This window comes from Botrytis fragariae (genome assembly GCF_013461495.1).
Source record: "Botrytis fragariae strain BVB16 chromosome Unknown tig00000001, whole genome shotgun sequence".
Taxonomy (NCBI): Eukaryota; Fungi; Ascomycota; class Leotiomycetes; order Helotiales; family Sclerotiniaceae; genus Botrytis; species Botrytis fragariae.
Window position 1 is genome coordinate 3,385,022 of NW_023500987.1, and position 19,899 is coordinate 3,404,920.

Genomic DNA, 19,899 nt, shown 5'->3' on the forward strand with positions numbered 1-19,899 from the left:
ATCTCTCCATAATATATATCTACCTATCGCGTACCTACCTAATAACCACACATCTTCATATATAAAATCTCGATATTTGAAAGTTCTCTGTTCTGTAGATAATATCAAATCGATATTATGATTTCCACAATAAACACTGAGATACTTTAATAAATGTAAGTCCCAGATTTTTCTCTTTTATTTCTTGAGGCTTTAGTTCTTGAATCGGATAATAAGAGTTATAAGTATAGTTATAAGTATAGTTATAAGTATGAATATAGATATAAATATAGAAGTAGATAATACTAATACTTTAAAACATATTCTAGAGTATATAAGGGCTCGTTCGGATCAACTTTTTTTTGACGTTAGACCTGATATATTGAGATATTAGATCTAATAATATATTTACTAAACGCAATATTAAGCTCAATAAATATTAGAGTATATTAGATTTAATATATAATTGACATATTTCGAAATGAATATAATATTCTGTTAAAGTAAATAATAGCAATGAATCAACTAGGTGTTATACAATATCAAGACTTTTCATTAATTCCTCTAAACTATAAAAATTCTATAACTTATAATTATATACGGGCTAATATTAGCCCGAGGTAGATCCACAGTATCTACTCACATACCTCGACTGGCCTTCTAAGACTTGACCGTGACAGTTTCTAGATTTTATCTGTTTTTCAATCTCTTCCCCCCCCATTTTTTTTTCTTCTTTCCCTTCTATATTAATTTCCTAATAGATTTCAATAAAAGAATAAAAAAGATCTTTCAAGTTTTTCAATTAGAATTTATTAAGGATTATTAATCTTTTTATCATATTTCTATTTTGAATCTTTTATTAAATTTAAATTTATTTATATATAGATTAGAAATAAGTTAGATTCTTATTTATGTAATATATTCTATATTTATAGTATAATAGTAAAGCTTATAATTAAAGAATAAATTGAAAGTAATATACTTTATGAAAGAGTTTATTCTTTTTAAACTTTTAGTTAATATTTTTTATTTTTTCTTTAGCTTTTATACTTACTTCTTTTCTCTTTTTAGCTTATATCTCTCTTATTAATCTTTTTTCTAGTTTTTATATTTGTACTTTCTTATTTATTTTGTTTTTAAATTTAATTTTCAAAAGTAATAGGGCTCTATAGAGCCCTTATTTTCTTATTAAAATTTAATAATAAATAGATTATAAAAAGAATCGATTTGATTTATTGGTAATAAAAAGCTTTATTCATTATTAACAAATATTTATATCAATATCGTAACATATGAAATAGAAATTTGTATGAGGGTTTATATTGAATTTCTCTTCATCTAGAATATTAACTTTGTCACCACAGGGATCGTATATCCTATTAACATCTTAGAACGAATGCTTTTCTCAATCCCTTCTTACCTTCCACCTACTCAATTACTCTTCAAATAGCTATATATACTAGTGTTCTAATAGTCATTGTAGTATTGTAATAAGCTTCTATAAAGCCATATATTCAAGTAATGCTCCCCAAAAATCTGTACAGTTGTACATAAGATCTAATTATGACTCTCGTTGATATAGAGTTGCCAAATGCACCCAGCTTAGGGCTCTTAGGACTTTTATTCCTGGTTGGTTATGCACTATACTTCACTATCTATGTGTTTTATACCCGTTTTTATCATTTGAGGCAGTTTCCTGGCCCATCTTCAGGAGTGTATAGTAGATTGTGGCTGCTGAAGGCTATGAGGTCGGAGCAAAGTACAGAATGGTTTCAGGAAGCAAACAATACATACGATAAGCACTGCCGCTATCGAGTTGATTTTAGAAAGAACAGACATCATTTAAAGTGGCATGTATCAGGATTAGCTTCTGACATTTAGTAATACGACAGGCTCAATCTCTAGGGTTGCACCCAACGTTCTTATAACGAGCGACCCAGATACCTGGCGAAAAGTCCTTGGGATTCGCTCGGATTGCGAATGAGGTTCATGGTTCGATTGTCTCAGGATTAATCCTTAGCGTACAAATTTGATCACCGAACGTGGTAGAAGCAAGCACAATGCGCTACGATACCAGATGGCAAGTGGTGTAAGGAACCTCCTGCCAGAATGTTATTGTGAAACAACTGATTAGACCTTGAGTAGTATGGTGACAAGGACATTGTGTGATTGGAAGCTACCATAGACAACAATATGAGAGTGTGGGTCGGATACATAGAACACAACTCCATATCGACCTCCCAAGCCATGAAGCCATTTGATAATGCGCGAAGCATCCAATGGCTCGACTTTGATCTCATCTGCCAGCTATGCTTCGAGCATGGGCTTGGCTTTATCTCGAACCACAGCGACCGCTACGACTTTCAAAAAACCCTCGATGAGAGACTTTCAATAGTGGAACAGATTGGGGTTCTGGCAGAATTTGGTAGCATTCTCAGATTCATCTCCAGAGTTACTTTCCTCAATCAAGTGTTACCATCAGCGAAAGACAAATCTGGCGTTGGAAAGATTCTGGGGGTAAGTCACACTTATTTAAATTCTTGTCTTTGCGATCAGGATTCCCACTAAAAACACAAAGCTTGCTCAGACTAATGCTTGTTACATGCCCCGCAAAGACTTACTAGCAGCCTGGCTAGATCGAGGAATGGGTAGTTCTCAAGCCGAGACCAAAATGGTCATAGCACTGTAAATCATATGCCAGTCAGTGTTCTTACTAGTATTGCTTGTATTTCGTATATTGGTCCGTATGATGGTGCGTATTAATATTTCCGAAAATATTTATATAGGCGATATCGATTTATATATTAATAAAGATATTCAATATTGAAGTAATATTGAATATCACTAAGAAGATATAATCCCTTTTTATATAACGTGATTCATCACCGAGTGAATTATATCACCGAGTGGATCACTTCATTTTACATACAAAATTCGTTTGTATATAATCGTATACTTTCTTTCTTTATTAATATAATTCATTTTTTTCTTCTAAATATTATAATTATCTATATAAATAATATAAATTTCTAATCAATTATTAGAAATTAAATTTAATACAATAATTATTAAAAAAATAGTGTTTTTATAGCGAAAACCGTGACAATTTCAATTGTTTTTAGAATATAATCAAGATATTTATAATTTTTGATTATATAAATTTTTCTTATTTTTAAATATTGTTTCTTTTTCAAAAAATATTGATTAATTATTAAAATATAAATATTAAAAAAAGGTTAATTTTGGTATGATTTTGAAGTGATCCATTCGGTGATATGATCCACTCGGTGATGAATCATGTTATATAAGATATAATCCCTTTATTTATATATATATACGATATTATATTAAAGGCTTGATACATGCCACTGTTATACTACTATATACTAGTACAAAGACTGATGTCAATCGCTTATGATAAGGGTTGCTAACAATTCTCAGTTTCGCAGAATCCGACACAACTGCCACAGCTATCAGAGGCGTCCTTCTTTACATCATCACATCACCACCAGTGTACACACGTCTAATCTCAGAAGTTTGTGCTGCGTAGAAAAATCAATCTCAATCGGAACTTGCATCATATGCAACATCCAGGTACCTTCCATATCTTCATGCTTGCATTGAAGAAGGCTTAAGACTCTTCCCACCAGTCGCCGCACTTCATCAGCGTGTAACTCCACCGTAGGGCGACATTCTTGGAGGAAACCATGTTCCAGGCGGAGTTGTTATCAGAGTGAATATAAGGGGGCTATTCAGACACGAAGCATTCTTTGGGACTGACGCAGATATATTTAGACCGGAGCGGTGTTTAGAGACCACACAACCACAGCTTCGACAAATGAAATGAGGGCATGAGCCATTTTTCAACATGGGCACCACGCGCTGTTTGGGTATAAATTTGGCAATGAAGATGATGCACAAGTTCTTTGCTGAGGTTTTCCGGCGGTGGAATATTGTAATCGTGAATATGACCCGCCCTTGGGATAGCAGGTGTCATGGCGTGTTTCAGCAAGAAGACTTCTTTGTTCGCATCACATCTCGGTCAATTCAAATCTATGATAAGCCAACTTAACATCTGGTCAGCTAAGCTTGTGTCTTGAGCGATAAGGAGAATAGCAAACTTCGCGGCACATTCTAAGGTTGTGGCCACATTGATTGAAGAATGCGCGAGATTGGAAGCCTCTAGTCGAAAAATCCTACGTATAAGAGTTAAATGCAAGCTTCTAATATAATCAGATACCTTGTGCATCCTTTTTCAGAGCTATGATTTTCCTCTTTACTTCGATGAAACGCACAAGCTTAAAACGAGCTGGATATTTTGTTGAGAGAACATTGTTCCATGCCTGAGCCGGAAGGAACCAGGTACGCTGGGCTTTGGCACAAAGGATCTCCAAGTTGAAAGAAGAGCTACGGTACACATGTCAAAACTCGGGACAGATCCATTATGCTACTCAAAGTCAAGATAAGCTCTTTTCTAAATTAAAAATACAAAATCAAATAGCCAACAGGGTCTACCTGTCCTATTTACCAACACTCTCTAACGTACTATCTTGAAACCACCTGGGACAATAGTCTGGAAAAAGCCCTCGGGATCATACTTCTTGCTCACTGCTTGCAAACTACTCTTCATTTCATCGCCATATCCACTGATCGGATCCTGATAGCCCGCTGAGTAATTAACATACTTATAGCGATTGAACAACCCTGCACTCTTACTGGACTCGTCAACTTCCTCGATAAATCTTCTAGCCGTTCTATCCATACATTCATCGTCAGATTTATCTTCCCACGAGTAGGTCAATATGCACAGAACAAGGGAAACCTGCGAAGTATCAAGGCCTATTGAGTTGCCTCCAGATGCCTTCGATTTGGCAGTAATTGAGTCGTGGAGACGCCAGTATGTCAGCGTCCAACGCATACCTTTGATATCCTCCACAGAGGTAGCCGCACTTTTGAAGAGAGTGTACACGTTCTGTAAGTGAGCAAGAGAAAATTGGAAGGATGTAGTAGCAAAGATCTGACGAATTCCCTTGGCTTGCATTTTCTGGATGTCTCTGGCAGTTTCGCCCAGGGTCGAGATCTTCATTGTATTTCTGTATTGAGGCTTGATATCCATGAAAGGTTTGAATACAGCTGGTTCGCTGTCTTCTTTGGTGTATTCGAAGTTTGATGCAATAGTGAATTTCGTTTGAGGTGAAAATGTGATACTCAGTTTCATCGAAGCATATGGGTCCCAATCGTTTTGCATACTATTGAGTGCCCTGAAGTTCTCATCTAAGGTGGAAATTGGATATACGACTAGTCCAGCCCATTGTTTACCTTGTGGAAAAGTTCTCATGTCGAATCGGGTTACAATCCCAAAGTTATTGCTTCCTCCCTTGAGTGCAGTCCAGAGGTCCGAATTTTCATTGGCATTGGCATTGATGACTTGACTATCTGCAAGAACCACCTCGAAGTTTTCAACCATATCGCAGCACATGCCGTACCTTGGCGAAAAAGAAGAGAAACCTCCTGCGATTTGTGTTAGTACACAAGCATTTTATAGTAAGACAAAAGGCACGACGATCCGTACCTCCAAGAGTAAATCCTCCAACTCCTACATCATATACATGGCCCCCAACCACAGACAGCCCCAAAGCATCAAGCTTGTCATATACTTGACCCCAGATAGCACCTCCTCCGACTGAGACAATGTCTTCACTTTCGTTTACCTCAACGGTGTCAATCTTCCGCAGGTCAATTGTAATACCATTGTCAATATTAGCGCTGCCTACAAACGGGCTGTGACCGCCCCCTCTAACAGCCAATTTTGTAGCAGTATCAGTCGCAGAATTTATGGTTCTCAAAGACTTTAGAACTTGGGCGACATCTTGAGCAGATTTAGGGGCGACGATGAAAGATGGTCTCAGCTGTGCCTCCTGGAGAGTAAAATAAGATTTCAAAGAAGCGTCATAACCATCACTATCAAGCTCAAAGACTTCTCCTTCGAGACCTTGTGCAATTGTGGAAAGAATTGAAGACATAGCTTTGGTTGCGATTTGTGATTGCGTAATGAGGAGAATACAATTTGTGGTGAAGAGTTTTGAGGAAATTTGGGCGCTAGATTTTGAACGCTCAATATTTTTCTAGGGTAATTTGAATCAAAATATCTTGAAGAGTTTATAATTGGATGTGCATCATGACTCGAAGTGGATAAGAAGAGACTAATCTCCTTCTAAATCAATAGTAACGATATACAGTTCTACTTCTAGGGAATGAAAACGCTTTGGGTTGATCACCTTATTAGTCAAGCGATCAATCAAATAGACGTTGCATCGAATTGTGGATATAAGAAGTGGAGAAATAAAGTAAGACCAAATGTTAGTAAAGCTCTCTCAGGAGGGAAAGCCCGAGGCACCAAACTCGCAGTACCCCTCGTTTGGAAATCTATCTATCCCAGAATCAAATAGCAATTTGGAACACATTTTTAATTGAATAAAATTGAAACCAAGTCCCGATTCTGTAAAAAAATCAATACAGTTAACTAAGTACATAGTTAGACAGAATGATTTGATATAGAATTTTAGAAAGAAGCGAATTGTCAATTTCGCGAACTACTCTTAATTTTTCTCAATCACCTTTGCTTACAAAAGTTCATTCTACGCCTGCAGAAATGTATGACTGCATAAAAATTCGTTTTCAAGGTAAATGATCCCCGTTGAAGAGCGAGATGAGGTTTGATATCGATCCTATCTTAAACGTCTGATACAACCGCTCGATTAATTTCCACCACTCATGCAGCTCCGTCTTCGCATCAACATCTCCGTCTCACCTGCCTCAATCCAACTTCTAGTGTAGATGTAAAGTGAGAACTTGCAAATCCTATTTTACAGTAACCGTACACAGCTATTTGCCGAAACGCGAAAAACGCATTAATTCAGCTTATTCTTTTTTATTACAATTAATTAATTGATTTAATTAATTATGTTATCACAACATATTCTTTTGAGTTAAATCAATTATAATAATCTACCTTATATCTATCTTAATCTACATATATATAGAAAAATAAATAAGAAAGATAAAAGCAGATATACAATCTATTTGTCGGGACAGGGATCATGTGACCGCACTAGCGCTTGCGCTAGTGCCTCGGCACTATAGCATATACGTTTCGTAGCCCTAGCTTTTAGAACCTCAAGCAATATTACAACAGTATGAACCATAGTACTATATTGATTTCACCATCCCCATGGTGATACTAATTGTGTGAACAAGAGTATTCACTTCAAAGGAATGACTTCAATATAATGGCTACTATATCAAAGGGATTAAGCGAATGCGAAAGAGACTAGCTCTTTCAGTAGTGCCTATATAAGGCCTACTACTTTCCTACATAGCTAGCTCTTTAGATAGAATACAATTAGACATACAGGACCTACAATACGTGGGTACTACGTCTTCCGTATCCTTCTCGAACTAATACTAATACTATTATTATTTGTTACGCTAAAAGTGACGCCACCAATAGCCTTAGGCTAATTGGGTTTATATAGGCTTAATTCTCTCGTGACATTATTATAAAGGAGCTCAAAATCCCTTTAATTAGTATTTCTTATATTATTAAAATAAACATAATATAAAATTTCAAAGGAATTAATTAATTCTCCGAATTATATATTCAGAGTTTATATACTAACTAATTAAATCGAGATATATAGAATAGAATCTATAATAAATTATACTTCTATCTTTTTATATAATCCGACTTTTGAACTATCTATAAGTATTATAAATCAATAGATTGAAATAGTGACTATCTAACTTTAACTCGAAAATTCTAATTATACTTATTTATAGTAGAATGCGGAAAAACAAATAATAATGTTATTATGATTTATAAGATAATGGAAACAAAAACAAGGAATAAGAAAGGATATATAATGTTACGGGAGCTGCCTCTAGGGTTATGTGGAAATGTCTAGAGATCTCTCAAGGTGGTTTAGACTAAACTTCAAGTAGAAATTCAATAAGATTATAACTAATTACAATTCTTATAATTATAATAATAAAACTAATAATTGTTTTTGAGTACAAAGTTTTATATTATAATGAAATCTATTTTTTATATAGATCTTTGTATTGAAATTAATTAATAAATTGATTAGCAAATCAATTAATAAGTTAATCAGCTTTTAATCATATAATATTTATCCTATGATTCCTATTATCCTAATTTGTTCTTTTGTTTTGAAGCTAATTCCCTGGGATATTATTAATTCTAATAAAGTCTTTCTTATTTACTATATTCTATTTTTTCTAGGATTTATTATTCTAGAAACTATATTCTATAATTTAGAGTATTCTATAACTAATATTATATATATACCTAAGGTTTTCTTAAATATCTAATATTCCCTAATATACTACAATTAAATCATTAAGGCTTATAATACTATTATAGTCTATACATTAGTAATTCTATAGCCTGTTACTAATCCGTTGTAACATATAATTTGCTCTCTCTATTTTGCTTCTTTTATTACCTGTTATTTATTACTTACTATTCCTTCTTTTTGTCTTATTTATTATAACGTAACTTGACTAGAAGTGGGTTATATTATAATATGAGTCAAAATCACTTCTTTATTTCTTTATTTTATATATTTATTCAATATATAATAAATCAAAAGTTATCAAATCATAATAAATTAAAAGATAATATTCAAAAGGCTATAGAAAGTCTAAAAAATAAACAGTTTACTTCAATTCGAAATACTATTATTCATTTTAAGATTCTAAAATCAACCCTAATAAATCGAATAACTGAATAATAATTATACTTTCAATCTTATAAATCCTTTTAAAAACTTTTTAATATAAAAAAGAAAATTTTAGTATAATAGATTTTATAATTAATAATTATTAAATACTCTATATCTTTTGGATTATTAAAAGAAATGATTTAAGAAATTCTAAATTAATATATTATTTTTGTATTATTATTTACCCCTTTATTTTTTTAATTAAATTATATAGATTAATAATAGATTTATAAATTCTTAAATTAATATTCTAAACTTAAGGGAATCTATTCTTATAAATTGAAATCTGTAAGGTATAAAGAAACTATATTTGAAACAATTTTAGTATAATATTTAATATTTCAAGTATAAATTAAAGAATGATATTATAAATTCAAAAATATATATAATATAAATAAGATAGGATATATAATTGGAAAAACGAAATTAATATATATAATTATGGATTCTACTCTTAAATCGAATTAAAAGATTATTATTGGAAATCACATGTATAGTACATGTATAACACATGCACACTACTATAAAACTCCTTTTTTAGATTTCTCGAATATATAGACTATATATATATATTCAATATATCACTCCTTATATATAACTTGCTATCTACTTTTGATAGATTATAAGTGCTACATTATTATAAGCTTCATTTTATATTTCTATATCCCCTAAATTTCGAGTTCTTATTCCCCTATAACTACTTTCACTTTTGATATTATAGTAAATAAAATTATTATTAATATAATTCAAATAAAATAGAGAATATTAGTTATTTTTAATAATTATAATTAAATAGACTTCTATAAAACTATTTGAATTATTATAATAATAATATTTACACTATCCCTATGCATAGAGAGAAATATAAGATTAGCAAATAATTGAACCGACATTATTAAATAGAATAGAAAAATGGGAATTGTATTCTTTATTATCAATTCCTATATTATTTCTATATATTACTTTTAATTTATATTTATAATTGATATAAAAGATATTATAGGAATCTAGGCGAAATTCTTAATATTTAATAATAATACAAACCTTCAATATACTTAGAATCTTTAGTAATAATTTATTTGCAAGTAATTCAATTTTAAAATAAAAATAATTTAATTCTTTTTTAATTGATTTCTTAACTATTAATATAAATTATCTATAATAATATAATCTCTATTCAAAATAAAGATCTACTTTTATTTTTTGAATATATTGTTAGATATAGAAATCTAATAGATATAGTGAAATTTTATTATATTATTAAATATGAATATATGAAATATATTATATACTTTATAACAAACTAAAAGAATTCTTTGAAGTATAATAAGTTATTTAGTAATAGCTAATACTGTGTAAGGAAATATAAGAGGAAAAAATAATAAAAGAGTTTAAGGAAGGGGTGAAAAAGGATGTGAAAAATATTATGGAAATAAAAGAAAATATATATTTGAGAAAGATTATACTATTTTATTAAATTCTAGTAAAATTATTAAAACTAAATTTTATACTTGCAAATTCTGTAAGAAGAAAGAATATTGGTAAGATGCTTATTAGGAATATAATAAAGTTAAAGAAATTTTGTATTCAAATAAAAAGATTGATAATAATAATTTTGTATAAGTAGTTATAGTAAATGAATATATTGGTTCTTTTTATTCTTATATTGTAATATATATTAAAATCCAAAATAATATATGGATTCTTGATTCGGGAGTTTCTCATTATTTTATTGGCTTTATTAAAAATCTCTTTAATATTGTATAATAGGGTATTCTATAAAGAATCAAAATTGTAAATAATATATATTCTATAAGTACTGTATATAGAATAGTTATTATTGGAAACTTTATATTAAGAGATATCTAATATGTTAAGAACTTTTGGAATAATTAATTTATTTTAATTGGGATATTTGTTGAAATAAATCAAAAAGTTATTTTTAAAGAGAATTTAATATTATACTAAAAAAATGGTTAGCTAGAAATAACTACAAGATATGTTAATAATAGTTATATTATTCAATAATTACTTATTTAATAAGTATATATAATTAATATAGATTTAGAAATAAAAAAAATTAATATGAATAATAACAAAACTGAGATTATACATTAATACTTAAATTATTTCAATTATAATTAAATAGATAAGCTAAAGAAAGCTTTAAATGGGTTATATTATACTAAAAGAAAAAAAAGTGCTAATCAAAAAGTTTATAAACCTTATTTCATAAAAAAAATGAATAAGTATTTCAATAAATACACAATTATTTATATATCTACAAAACTACAATACTTATATATAAATCTATCAGAAATTCAAGAATCTTTTAAAAATAGAAACAAATACTTTATTATAGTTATTAATAATATAATAAAAAAAATTTGATTCAAACTCATAAAAAATAAATCTATAAAGACTATTATATCTATATTAATAAATCTTATTAATTAGATTGAAAAAAAGTTTAATTATAAGATTATTATTATCAAAATAGATAATAAAAAAATGAATTTAATACATCTTTTCAAATAGAGATTAAAAAGAGAGAATTAATATTCGAATCCTTACCTTCTAGAAAGCATTTTATGAACAAAATAGCTGAAAAAAAGATTCAAGATATTAGTATTATAGTAAGATTATTATTAAATGAATTAAATATCAAATCTAGTATATAGAAACTTATTATTAAATATACTATATATCTAAAAAACAAATCACCTACTAAAATATTACTTTTTGAAAAAATAGGAATGCTTTTTATAGTAATAATATTATATAAAGTTATATATAATAAATAATCTAATTTTAAAAAACTCAGAATATTTGATTATAAATTGTAAACTAAGAACCCTCAGTAACCAGATTTGATAATAAAGAAATTCGAGTTTAGAATACTCAAAGAAGAATATATTATAATTGGAATAAATAAAAATAATATTTATTACCTTTTCAATCTTTATGTCAAAATTATTATTAGAATAATAGATACTAACTTTAATAAATATAAATATCTATTTAAAAAATTTAAAGAAAAGAGTATTCCAGAATTGCCCAGAATAAAAAGGAAAAGGAAACCTTATCTATATAACTTACAAAAGATTACAAAAAGAAGAATACAATTAACAATATAAAAAGATATATATAAAGATATATACACCAATAAACAAATAAAAACTTAAATCTAAAAAAAATAAAAGAAAGTTTGAATTTATTCTTTACGAATATTATAACAATAACAACTATAAGAAACTAAATACTTAGCACAAAATATATAAATATTTCTATCTTCAAAACAAAGAATATAAATAATTATAAAGATTCCAAAAATTAGATTTATTCTAACAACTATTCTAATTCAAAACACTTTAAATAAAAGTTACAAAAAACAATTAAAAAAGATTTTCAATAATTAAATTGTTTAGTATATAATTACATTATATATTGCCTTTATATATCCTAAAGATTATCCAATTAATAATTTTAATTTAATACTTAAAGAATTAATAAAGCTTAAAGATATTATATAAAGAGATATTTAAATATAAATAGAAATAATTAAATCTGAATTGTAAAATCTTAAGAATAATAATACCTTCAAAATTATAAATAAAACTATGCTCATAGACCAAAAACTATTAAGTAATAAATATATTCTAAAAAATAAACTAGATTACTTTAGCAAATTAATCAAAAGAAAAGTAAGATTAGTAATCAAGAGTTATTTTCAAATATATAGAATAGATTATCAAAAGATTTTTATTAGTATAACAAAATATTTGATATTATATATTTTATTAGCAAAAGCTATAATAAAAGATTTAGAGATTAATAATATAGATATTGATATTGCTTTTTTGAATAATAAACTAATGGATATAGAAATCCTTATAAAAATACCAAAATTTTTTGAAGAAATCTTTTTTGAGATTAGATTTAAAAGCAAATTATATCTCAAACTGAAAAAGTCACTTTATAGACTAAAACAAGCACTAAGAATTTGATGAATTATTATTTGAAGATTTTTCAAAGAGATTAGATTTAAAGAATTTATAATAAATTCAAATCTTTTTATAAAAAAAGGATTATATATTTTATTATATATAGATAATCTATTAATAATAGGAAACCATATTAATATAAACTTAATAAAAAAAACAATTTTAAGTAAATAAAAATATAAAGATTTAAACAAAACTAATATATTCCTAAATATTTAAATAAAACGAAATTAATAAAATCAATCACTCAAAATATATTAATTGAATTATATAAAAAAAATCCTATATAAATTCGGAATTGATCTTTTAGATACCAAGAATTTATCTCTATCTCCAAATATAATTATTCGAAATATAGAAATAAATAATCTATTATACAAAAATAATAAAACTTTTTATTTACAAATTGTTAATAATACTATCTACTCCTCTAATTATATTCAATCTAATATAATATATACTATAAATCAACTTGCTTATATTATATATATACTGGGAAAAAGTTATTTAATATTTACAAAACACTTACTTTAATATCTTACTAATATATATTCAATTAATATAATCTACTCAAATCAATTTAATATACTTTTATATAAATATCAGATCTATATAGATTCAATATAGAGATCTATAATTGATAGGAAATCTATTCAAGAAATAACTCTTATTAGATATAATAATGTTATAGTATAATCTTTAACAAAACAAAAATCGATATCTTTTTGTATAATGAAAACTGAGATTATAGTAGTAAATAAAGATACAAAAAAATTAATTTAAATAGAAAAGTTAATAAAAGATTTAGAAAAACATTCTAAGGAAAAACTCTTTATTTTAATTTTATATTATAATAATATTAATAAAATTGATTAAATACAAAAGAATAAGTTTTATAATAAAATAAAACATATCAATATTCAATAGTATTATATTCAAAAAGATATAATTAATATCAAAAGACTATATATCATATGGATTTTAGAAATTAAGTAAACTATTAATATTCTTATAAAACAATTTATGTATTTTGATTTTATAATTTATGGAAAAGATTTAGAATTAAATCTGGAATATTGAATATATATATATATTAAAAAGAGTTAATAGATACTGGTATTATATTTGGTCAAATTAATTATTTTAATTAATTTGATTAATTTAATTGATTTAAATTGATCAAATTGATTAAATTAATCAAATCAATAAATTTCATTTATTTCAATAATTTCATTAGATTTATTAGATTCACTTTATTTATTAGATCTGTCGAATTTATCAAAAACTATCCGAATTAATTGAATTGATTAATTTATTATAAATTAATCAAATTGACTAAATTGACTAAATTGATTATTTCGAATAAACTATATAAAGTAATAAATAAACTAGAAGTTTATTTATATAAGATTAAATTTGGATTATTTACTATATTAAAAAAGTAATCCTACAATTTAGAAATAACAAATTTAAAGTAATTCGTTAGTATATATATAAAGAGGATTTTATAAAAGTAGATCAAATTTGTATTACTATATTTCTTAATGAATTAGATTTCATTTGATATAAATAAAAAAAATAGGATTTAAATAAAAAAGTACTCTTGTACTATAATACAATATTAGATTATAAAGTTATTAAACTCTATTGAAAATATAAATATTACAAATAATACTAAAGTATTAATATTATTACAAAAATTAATAAAGCTTTTTACAAATATATATATATATAAAGTTTATATAATTTAGATAATAGATTTCTATTATAAAAAGAATATTGGAAATTATATATATAGTATATATATAATATATGTATATTACTATAAAACTTCTTTTTTGGATTTCCTGGATATATAGACTATATATACATATTCAATATATCACTCCTTATGTGTAACTTGCTGTCTACTTCTGATAATTATAATAAAAAAGTAAGAATAAATAATTATATTAAAATATATTAATATAAATAAAGACTCTTTATTTTTTATAATTATTTTCAAGGTTTAGAATATCAATATTATATGGATTTCAATTAATACTCCTCCAAATTAGTATTTCTTAATAAATAATAGTGAGTGGACTTTTAATAGTTATAGTTTTGAATGGATATATAAGGTTTTTGAATTAGAATCTTGAAAAATATTAGGAGATTAGCCTTGATTATTAATTATAAATAATTATTCTAATTATATTATAAAAAGTTTAATTGCTTTTTATATTAAAAAGGAAATTAATCTTTTAATTCTATTATTTTATTATTTATATTTATTTTAACTATTGAATATTAGAATATATAGATTAATAAAGTAATATTATACTTAAAAGATTGATTAATATTTTTGAATAGGAATATAATAAATATAATAATTTAATTGAGTATAGCTTTTTCAAAAAATAAAAGAAAAAGATTTTATTTATCAAAATATTAAAAGTAAATAAAAAGAAGCAGATTTGAATTTATTTAATTTTCATTAAGTTCTAAATAATCTTTTAACCTTGCTTTTATTATTATCTTTTATTTCAAATATACTAACAAATTTAGAAGATCTAGATTTTTCTTTGCTTAATAGTTTTCTTCTAAATAATATTGAGTTGTATTAAATAAATAAAATATTTAATTTAGTTTTATTCATTAATAATCTATTTACTTTTCTAATATAAAGATATATAAAATGAATTACTTATCAAATTGAAAGCTTAAATATTAAAAATACTATTTTTCGAAAGGAACTTCAAAAATATAAAAAGTTATTTGAGATATGAAAGAAACGAAAAAATAAAAAGAGAATAAAATTAAAAGGTGAATTTGTATTTAGTACTAAAGAAGTATTGAAAATCATTAAGAAGGCATCAAATTAATCAAGTAGAAGAAGAGATGGAAAAAGAAGAGGATAGTAATAGTTCAGTTAGATTAGTGATAGTTGTAGATTACCTTGTAGCATGTAGGACAAGGTTAAATAGAAAAATATGATTTTTGTGACCTATATCATGATATGACCCACTTCTAGTCAAGTCACGTTATTTCAAATTCAACTCATTATTTCTAATATAAATATATCTGTATAATTTATATAATAAATAGAAAAATATTTATAAAATCAAAATATAAAAAGAGAAAGTATAAAATAGAATTGACTAATAAGCTTATTAGTATTATTGAGTAATAAGTAATCTCATTGATTTTATTACTTAACTTATAGCTCTTAATATTTATAATTCTGAATTATTATTCTATATACTTATACTATTTCGAAAAGCTCTTAAGATATTATAATAACTTCTTGAAAGTAATATAGTCTTAATAATAGATTATACTAATTATCACGGCGCCAACTATATATCCTGTAGTTGTCTTCGTGTCTCTGGTATTGACTACTAGTGTGCCCTACTTCTTATAAGTAGGATCTTTCTTTTCTATAGCTCTTCTACTTCTATAATATAATATAAGTCTTTATCTGTATCCTAACATTATCATTAAATTGATAGTACTAATCCAATAGGCAGCAATAATAGTTCTACTGTAATCCTTTAAAAGATTATATAAGATCTTTTGAAGTTTAGTTCATTCAGAAAGTTAGTGCTCAACGACGGGTTCAATGTACTCTGGCGTAACAACCTTTTTTATCTGCTTTTTTAATTATTTGTTATAGATATAATAAAAGTAGTCTCGGCGAAACTCCTTTTAATCTCTCAAAGGTATCTTTTTTTTAAGGAAGTAAGTTTCTGAAGAGGTTGCTTGTATTCCTTCCTAATATTGTTCCCGGAGGCCATAGTCACATACTTATATCTGCTCTGGATCGCTGCATATAGCGCCTTTCGTTCCTTTTCTAGCTCAGTAATCTCTGCGTTAGGAGGAAGCGCATTAATAATCTCTTCGAGTATATCAATAGAAGTTCTTGGGTCGCAGGTAAGGCTTATATGTTTAAATGCACAAAGGAATCCAATATTCGTTAAGTAATCTAGAATTATATCTTGAATAGTGAATTTGAATTTCTTATTGATATAAGATCCTGAGAAAACTCTAGTTTGAGGATTATGTCTTAAGATCTGATTACTTACAGCGATAGTAGTAGCTTCTATACAACCATCAATCTTATATAACAAATTTCGGTACAGTTATACTTATTATCTATGGTATTTCTGGAACCTTGATGAAAACAGTAACTTAAACCCAATAGCCTAGCCTAGCCAAACCAATCAAAATAAAAAGTATAGATTGAATATTAGTGTGCTTTGTATCTAGACTGCATAAGCTCATTGGTACCTCGAACAGCTTATCGGAAGATTGGTGTTTTTAGCATGTATAACTTTCAATGGATTAGCACAGTCTTTGTGGGGTCCTGAAGGTTGCTTTCAAAGAATGGCTTTGCTTGTCTGTATCCATCTATCTTGATGACGTTATCCCTAATTGCAATAGCTGAGGTGTGGGCTATAGGGCAGAGTACTAGAAGAGTCTCTTCATGAAAGATGAAAATTGTTCTAATAGCGAAGTCAGTTAAGTGTAACGGGAGAGCAGCTATAACATACGGTTTAGACATTCTATCAACTTCTTTATAATGAGCAAATATAACTTCTATTCTAAGAAGATCTCGTTTTCTTTTGATAGTATCACGGATCACACTCAATCGCAATGCGATTGCTCACATACACATATACACACATACATAATCACATATACATAGTTAATATATAGAAGTGCTCTATAAGCACTTTGCTCTTAATTCTGTAATTATAGATTCTAAGAATAAATTATATTCTGCTTTCATAATTCTTTTAAAGCAAAGTGTTATATTATTTATAACTAATTATATAATTGTATAACTATTTAATAACTAATCAAATAATATCTTATAACTTAATATTTTCTTAAATAAATTATACGAATTCAATATTATTTATAGGAAAAAGATCTATTTCAATTAATTCTTAATAAAAATAATTTATTAATAAATATATAAATTACAAGTACTATTATTATATCTATATCTATTAATTCTAATATTAATCTATTTATATTAATATTTAGTATATAATAATTCTTAATTAATCTTTTTACTTAATTTTATTTAAAGTAGATTTATATAAATAATAATAATATTATTTTTAGATTTAATATTAATTTTGATAGAAAAAAAAAGAATAAAAAAAGAGAAATTATATATTAATTTTAAAATAATATTGCTTAAATCGATATTCAAATATAATTAATTATAGATTAAGTATAAGTATTCAAGTTCTTATAGAAATAAGTTATTAGATTATAAGTATAAATTAATAATATTCAAAATATTATTAATTTGTTTTATATTATTTTTTAGTAATTTTATATATCTTTTTTCAAAAAGAGTAAAATCTAGATTTCTGATATTTCTATGAAATCTATTGAATAGAATACTTTTATATTTAAAAAGAAGAAAAATCGTTTTCGAGAATGTATTTTGAAATAATCTTGTTTTTATTTAAAAAAGAATATTTATTTATTAATAGTTATATTTAATTATAATTTGTTATTTTATTAAATATTTTATTTTCGTTTTAATATTGTTTTTATAGAAAAACTATATATTTCGAAATTTATTAATCTTTTATTAAAATTTAAAGATAATATAGAATCAAAAATAGATTTATAATAATTATTAATAATAAAATAATTAAAGCTATATATAATATTATTTATTTTAGAATTATAATATTAATTTTATATAGTAAATTAGATAGAAGAAAAAACTTAATAATATTTATATTTTTTATATATTTAAGTTTTTTTTTTGATGAGATTATAATTAGTTAATAAGTTTATAGTAATTTATAAAAATTTTATTGAAATTGATTATATATAAATTGAATATAAATACTAAATTATATTTAATAATACTTAAAAAAATAATTTTGTATTATAATATTAAAAGTTTTAATTATTTATTATATAAATAGAAATTATTAATAATAAAATTCTCTTTTATAATTTAGAAAGAAAAATATCTAATTTTCTTTAATAAGCTATTAGTTTTTATATTAAAGATTATATTATTATTAAAAATCTTATTAATAAGTTTATAGAAATTAATAAATTCAAAATTATTATTTGAGAATATAATTATTATAAATAAATTAAAGAAATTTTAAATAAAAAAGTTATTAATAATACTTTTATATAAAGTATATTTAAAAATATTTTCTATATATATAATAACTTTATTTTATTTCTTTAGTTTTGTTTTTAAAATCCTTTTTATACTTTAAATAATTATATAGAAATCTTTAAATTAAATACTATTTTATTTTTAAAAAACAATTTTAATTATAGTATTATATTTTTTTTATTAAAAGCTAATTATGATTTAATTCTATATATAAACAATTTTAATATTATAATTGAAATCGAAGAAACTGAAAAGGATAAAGATTCCTATAAAGATTTTTATAATATTAAAAAAAATTTGAATTCAGAAATATAAATAGAAATTATTAAATCTATTTGTAATATTAAAGATTAATATTTAAATCAATATATTTAAATAAAAATTCTTTTTTAAATATAATCTAGAATATAAGATTCCTTAATTTAATAAAATTAATAGGAAATAATTTTATAAGTCTATTCTATATATTTTCAAAAAATAAATATTCATTCTAAATTTAATTTCTTATAAATTCTAAAGTAAACAATTTTACTTTTATTAATAAAATATTTCTTACATTACTATTTCCTATATTTAAATCTTATTATTTATTATTTAATTCTTTTATTAAAATCAAAAACTATAATAATATAAAAAATAAAGTAATTATTTATTATATATTTCTTAATTTTATTATTAATATTTGATAATAATTTTATTTATTATTTCTTATTATTAATTTAGAATTATATAATATAATTTTAAATTATATATAACTAATAAAAACTTAAATTAAAATAAATTATTTTAATTAAAATCTTAATTAGCCTATAAAGCATTCTTCTATTATTTTATTATCAAAAAATATATTTTTAATTAAAAACAATTTTTAAAATTATAGAATCAATTATTTGAAATAAAAAGATATAGATAATTAGAATATCTAATTAGATTAGATATATTATTAATTAGATAATAAATAATA

The 19,899-nt window shown here is 24.8% G+C and overlaps 4 protein-coding genes across 4 annotated transcripts; 3 read left to right on the plus strand and 1 right to left on the minus strand.

Annotated features, from left to right (window-relative positions):
- Window positions 1–1,542: 1,542 nt before the first annotated feature.
- On the plus strand, window positions 1,543–2,148 carry Bfra_001035 (uncharacterized protein; the record flags this gene model as incomplete). Its single annotated transcript, XM_037331475.1, is given in 5 exon segments — window positions 1,543–1,692; window positions 1,704–1,748; window positions 1,885–1,971; window positions 2,000–2,068; window positions 2,125–2,148. The coding sequence occupies 5 exon segments, from the start codon at window positions 1,543–1,545 to the stop codon at window positions 2,146–2,148; spliced, it is 375 nt and encodes a 124-aa protein (XP_037197808.1).
- Window positions 2,149–2,172: 24 nt separating this feature from the next.
- Bfra_001036 (putative benzoate 4-monooxygenase cytochrome p450 protein) lies at window positions 2,173–3,826 on the plus strand (the record flags this gene model as incomplete). The annotated part of the gene is given in 5 exon segments (XM_037331476.1): window positions 2,173–2,496; window positions 2,567–2,627; window positions 3,429–3,514; window positions 3,530–3,649; window positions 3,665–3,826. The coding sequence occupies 5 exon segments, from the start codon at window positions 2,173–2,175 to the stop codon at window positions 3,824–3,826; spliced, it is 753 nt and encodes a 250-aa protein (XP_037197809.1).
- Window positions 3,827–3,847: 21 nt separating this feature from the next.
- Bfra_001037 (uncharacterized protein) lies at window positions 3,848–4,079 on the plus strand (the record flags this gene model as incomplete). Its single annotated transcript, XM_037331477.1, is given in 2 exon segments — window positions 3,848–3,969; window positions 3,989–4,079. The coding sequence occupies 2 exon segments, from the start codon at window positions 3,848–3,850 to the stop codon at window positions 4,077–4,079; spliced, it is 213 nt and encodes a 70-aa protein (XP_037197810.1).
- A 437-nt stretch (window positions 4,080–4,516) lies between these two features.
- Window positions 4,517–6,002, minus strand: Bfra_001038 (putative fad- protein; the record flags this gene model as incomplete). The annotated part of the gene is made up of 2 exons (XM_037331478.1): window positions 4,517–5,490; window positions 5,552–6,002. The coding sequence occupies 2 exons, from the start codon at window positions 6,000–6,002 to the stop codon at window positions 4,517–4,519; spliced, it is 1,425 nt and encodes a 474-aa protein (XP_037197811.1).
- Between the last annotated feature and the right edge of the window lie 13,897 nt (window positions 6,003–19,899).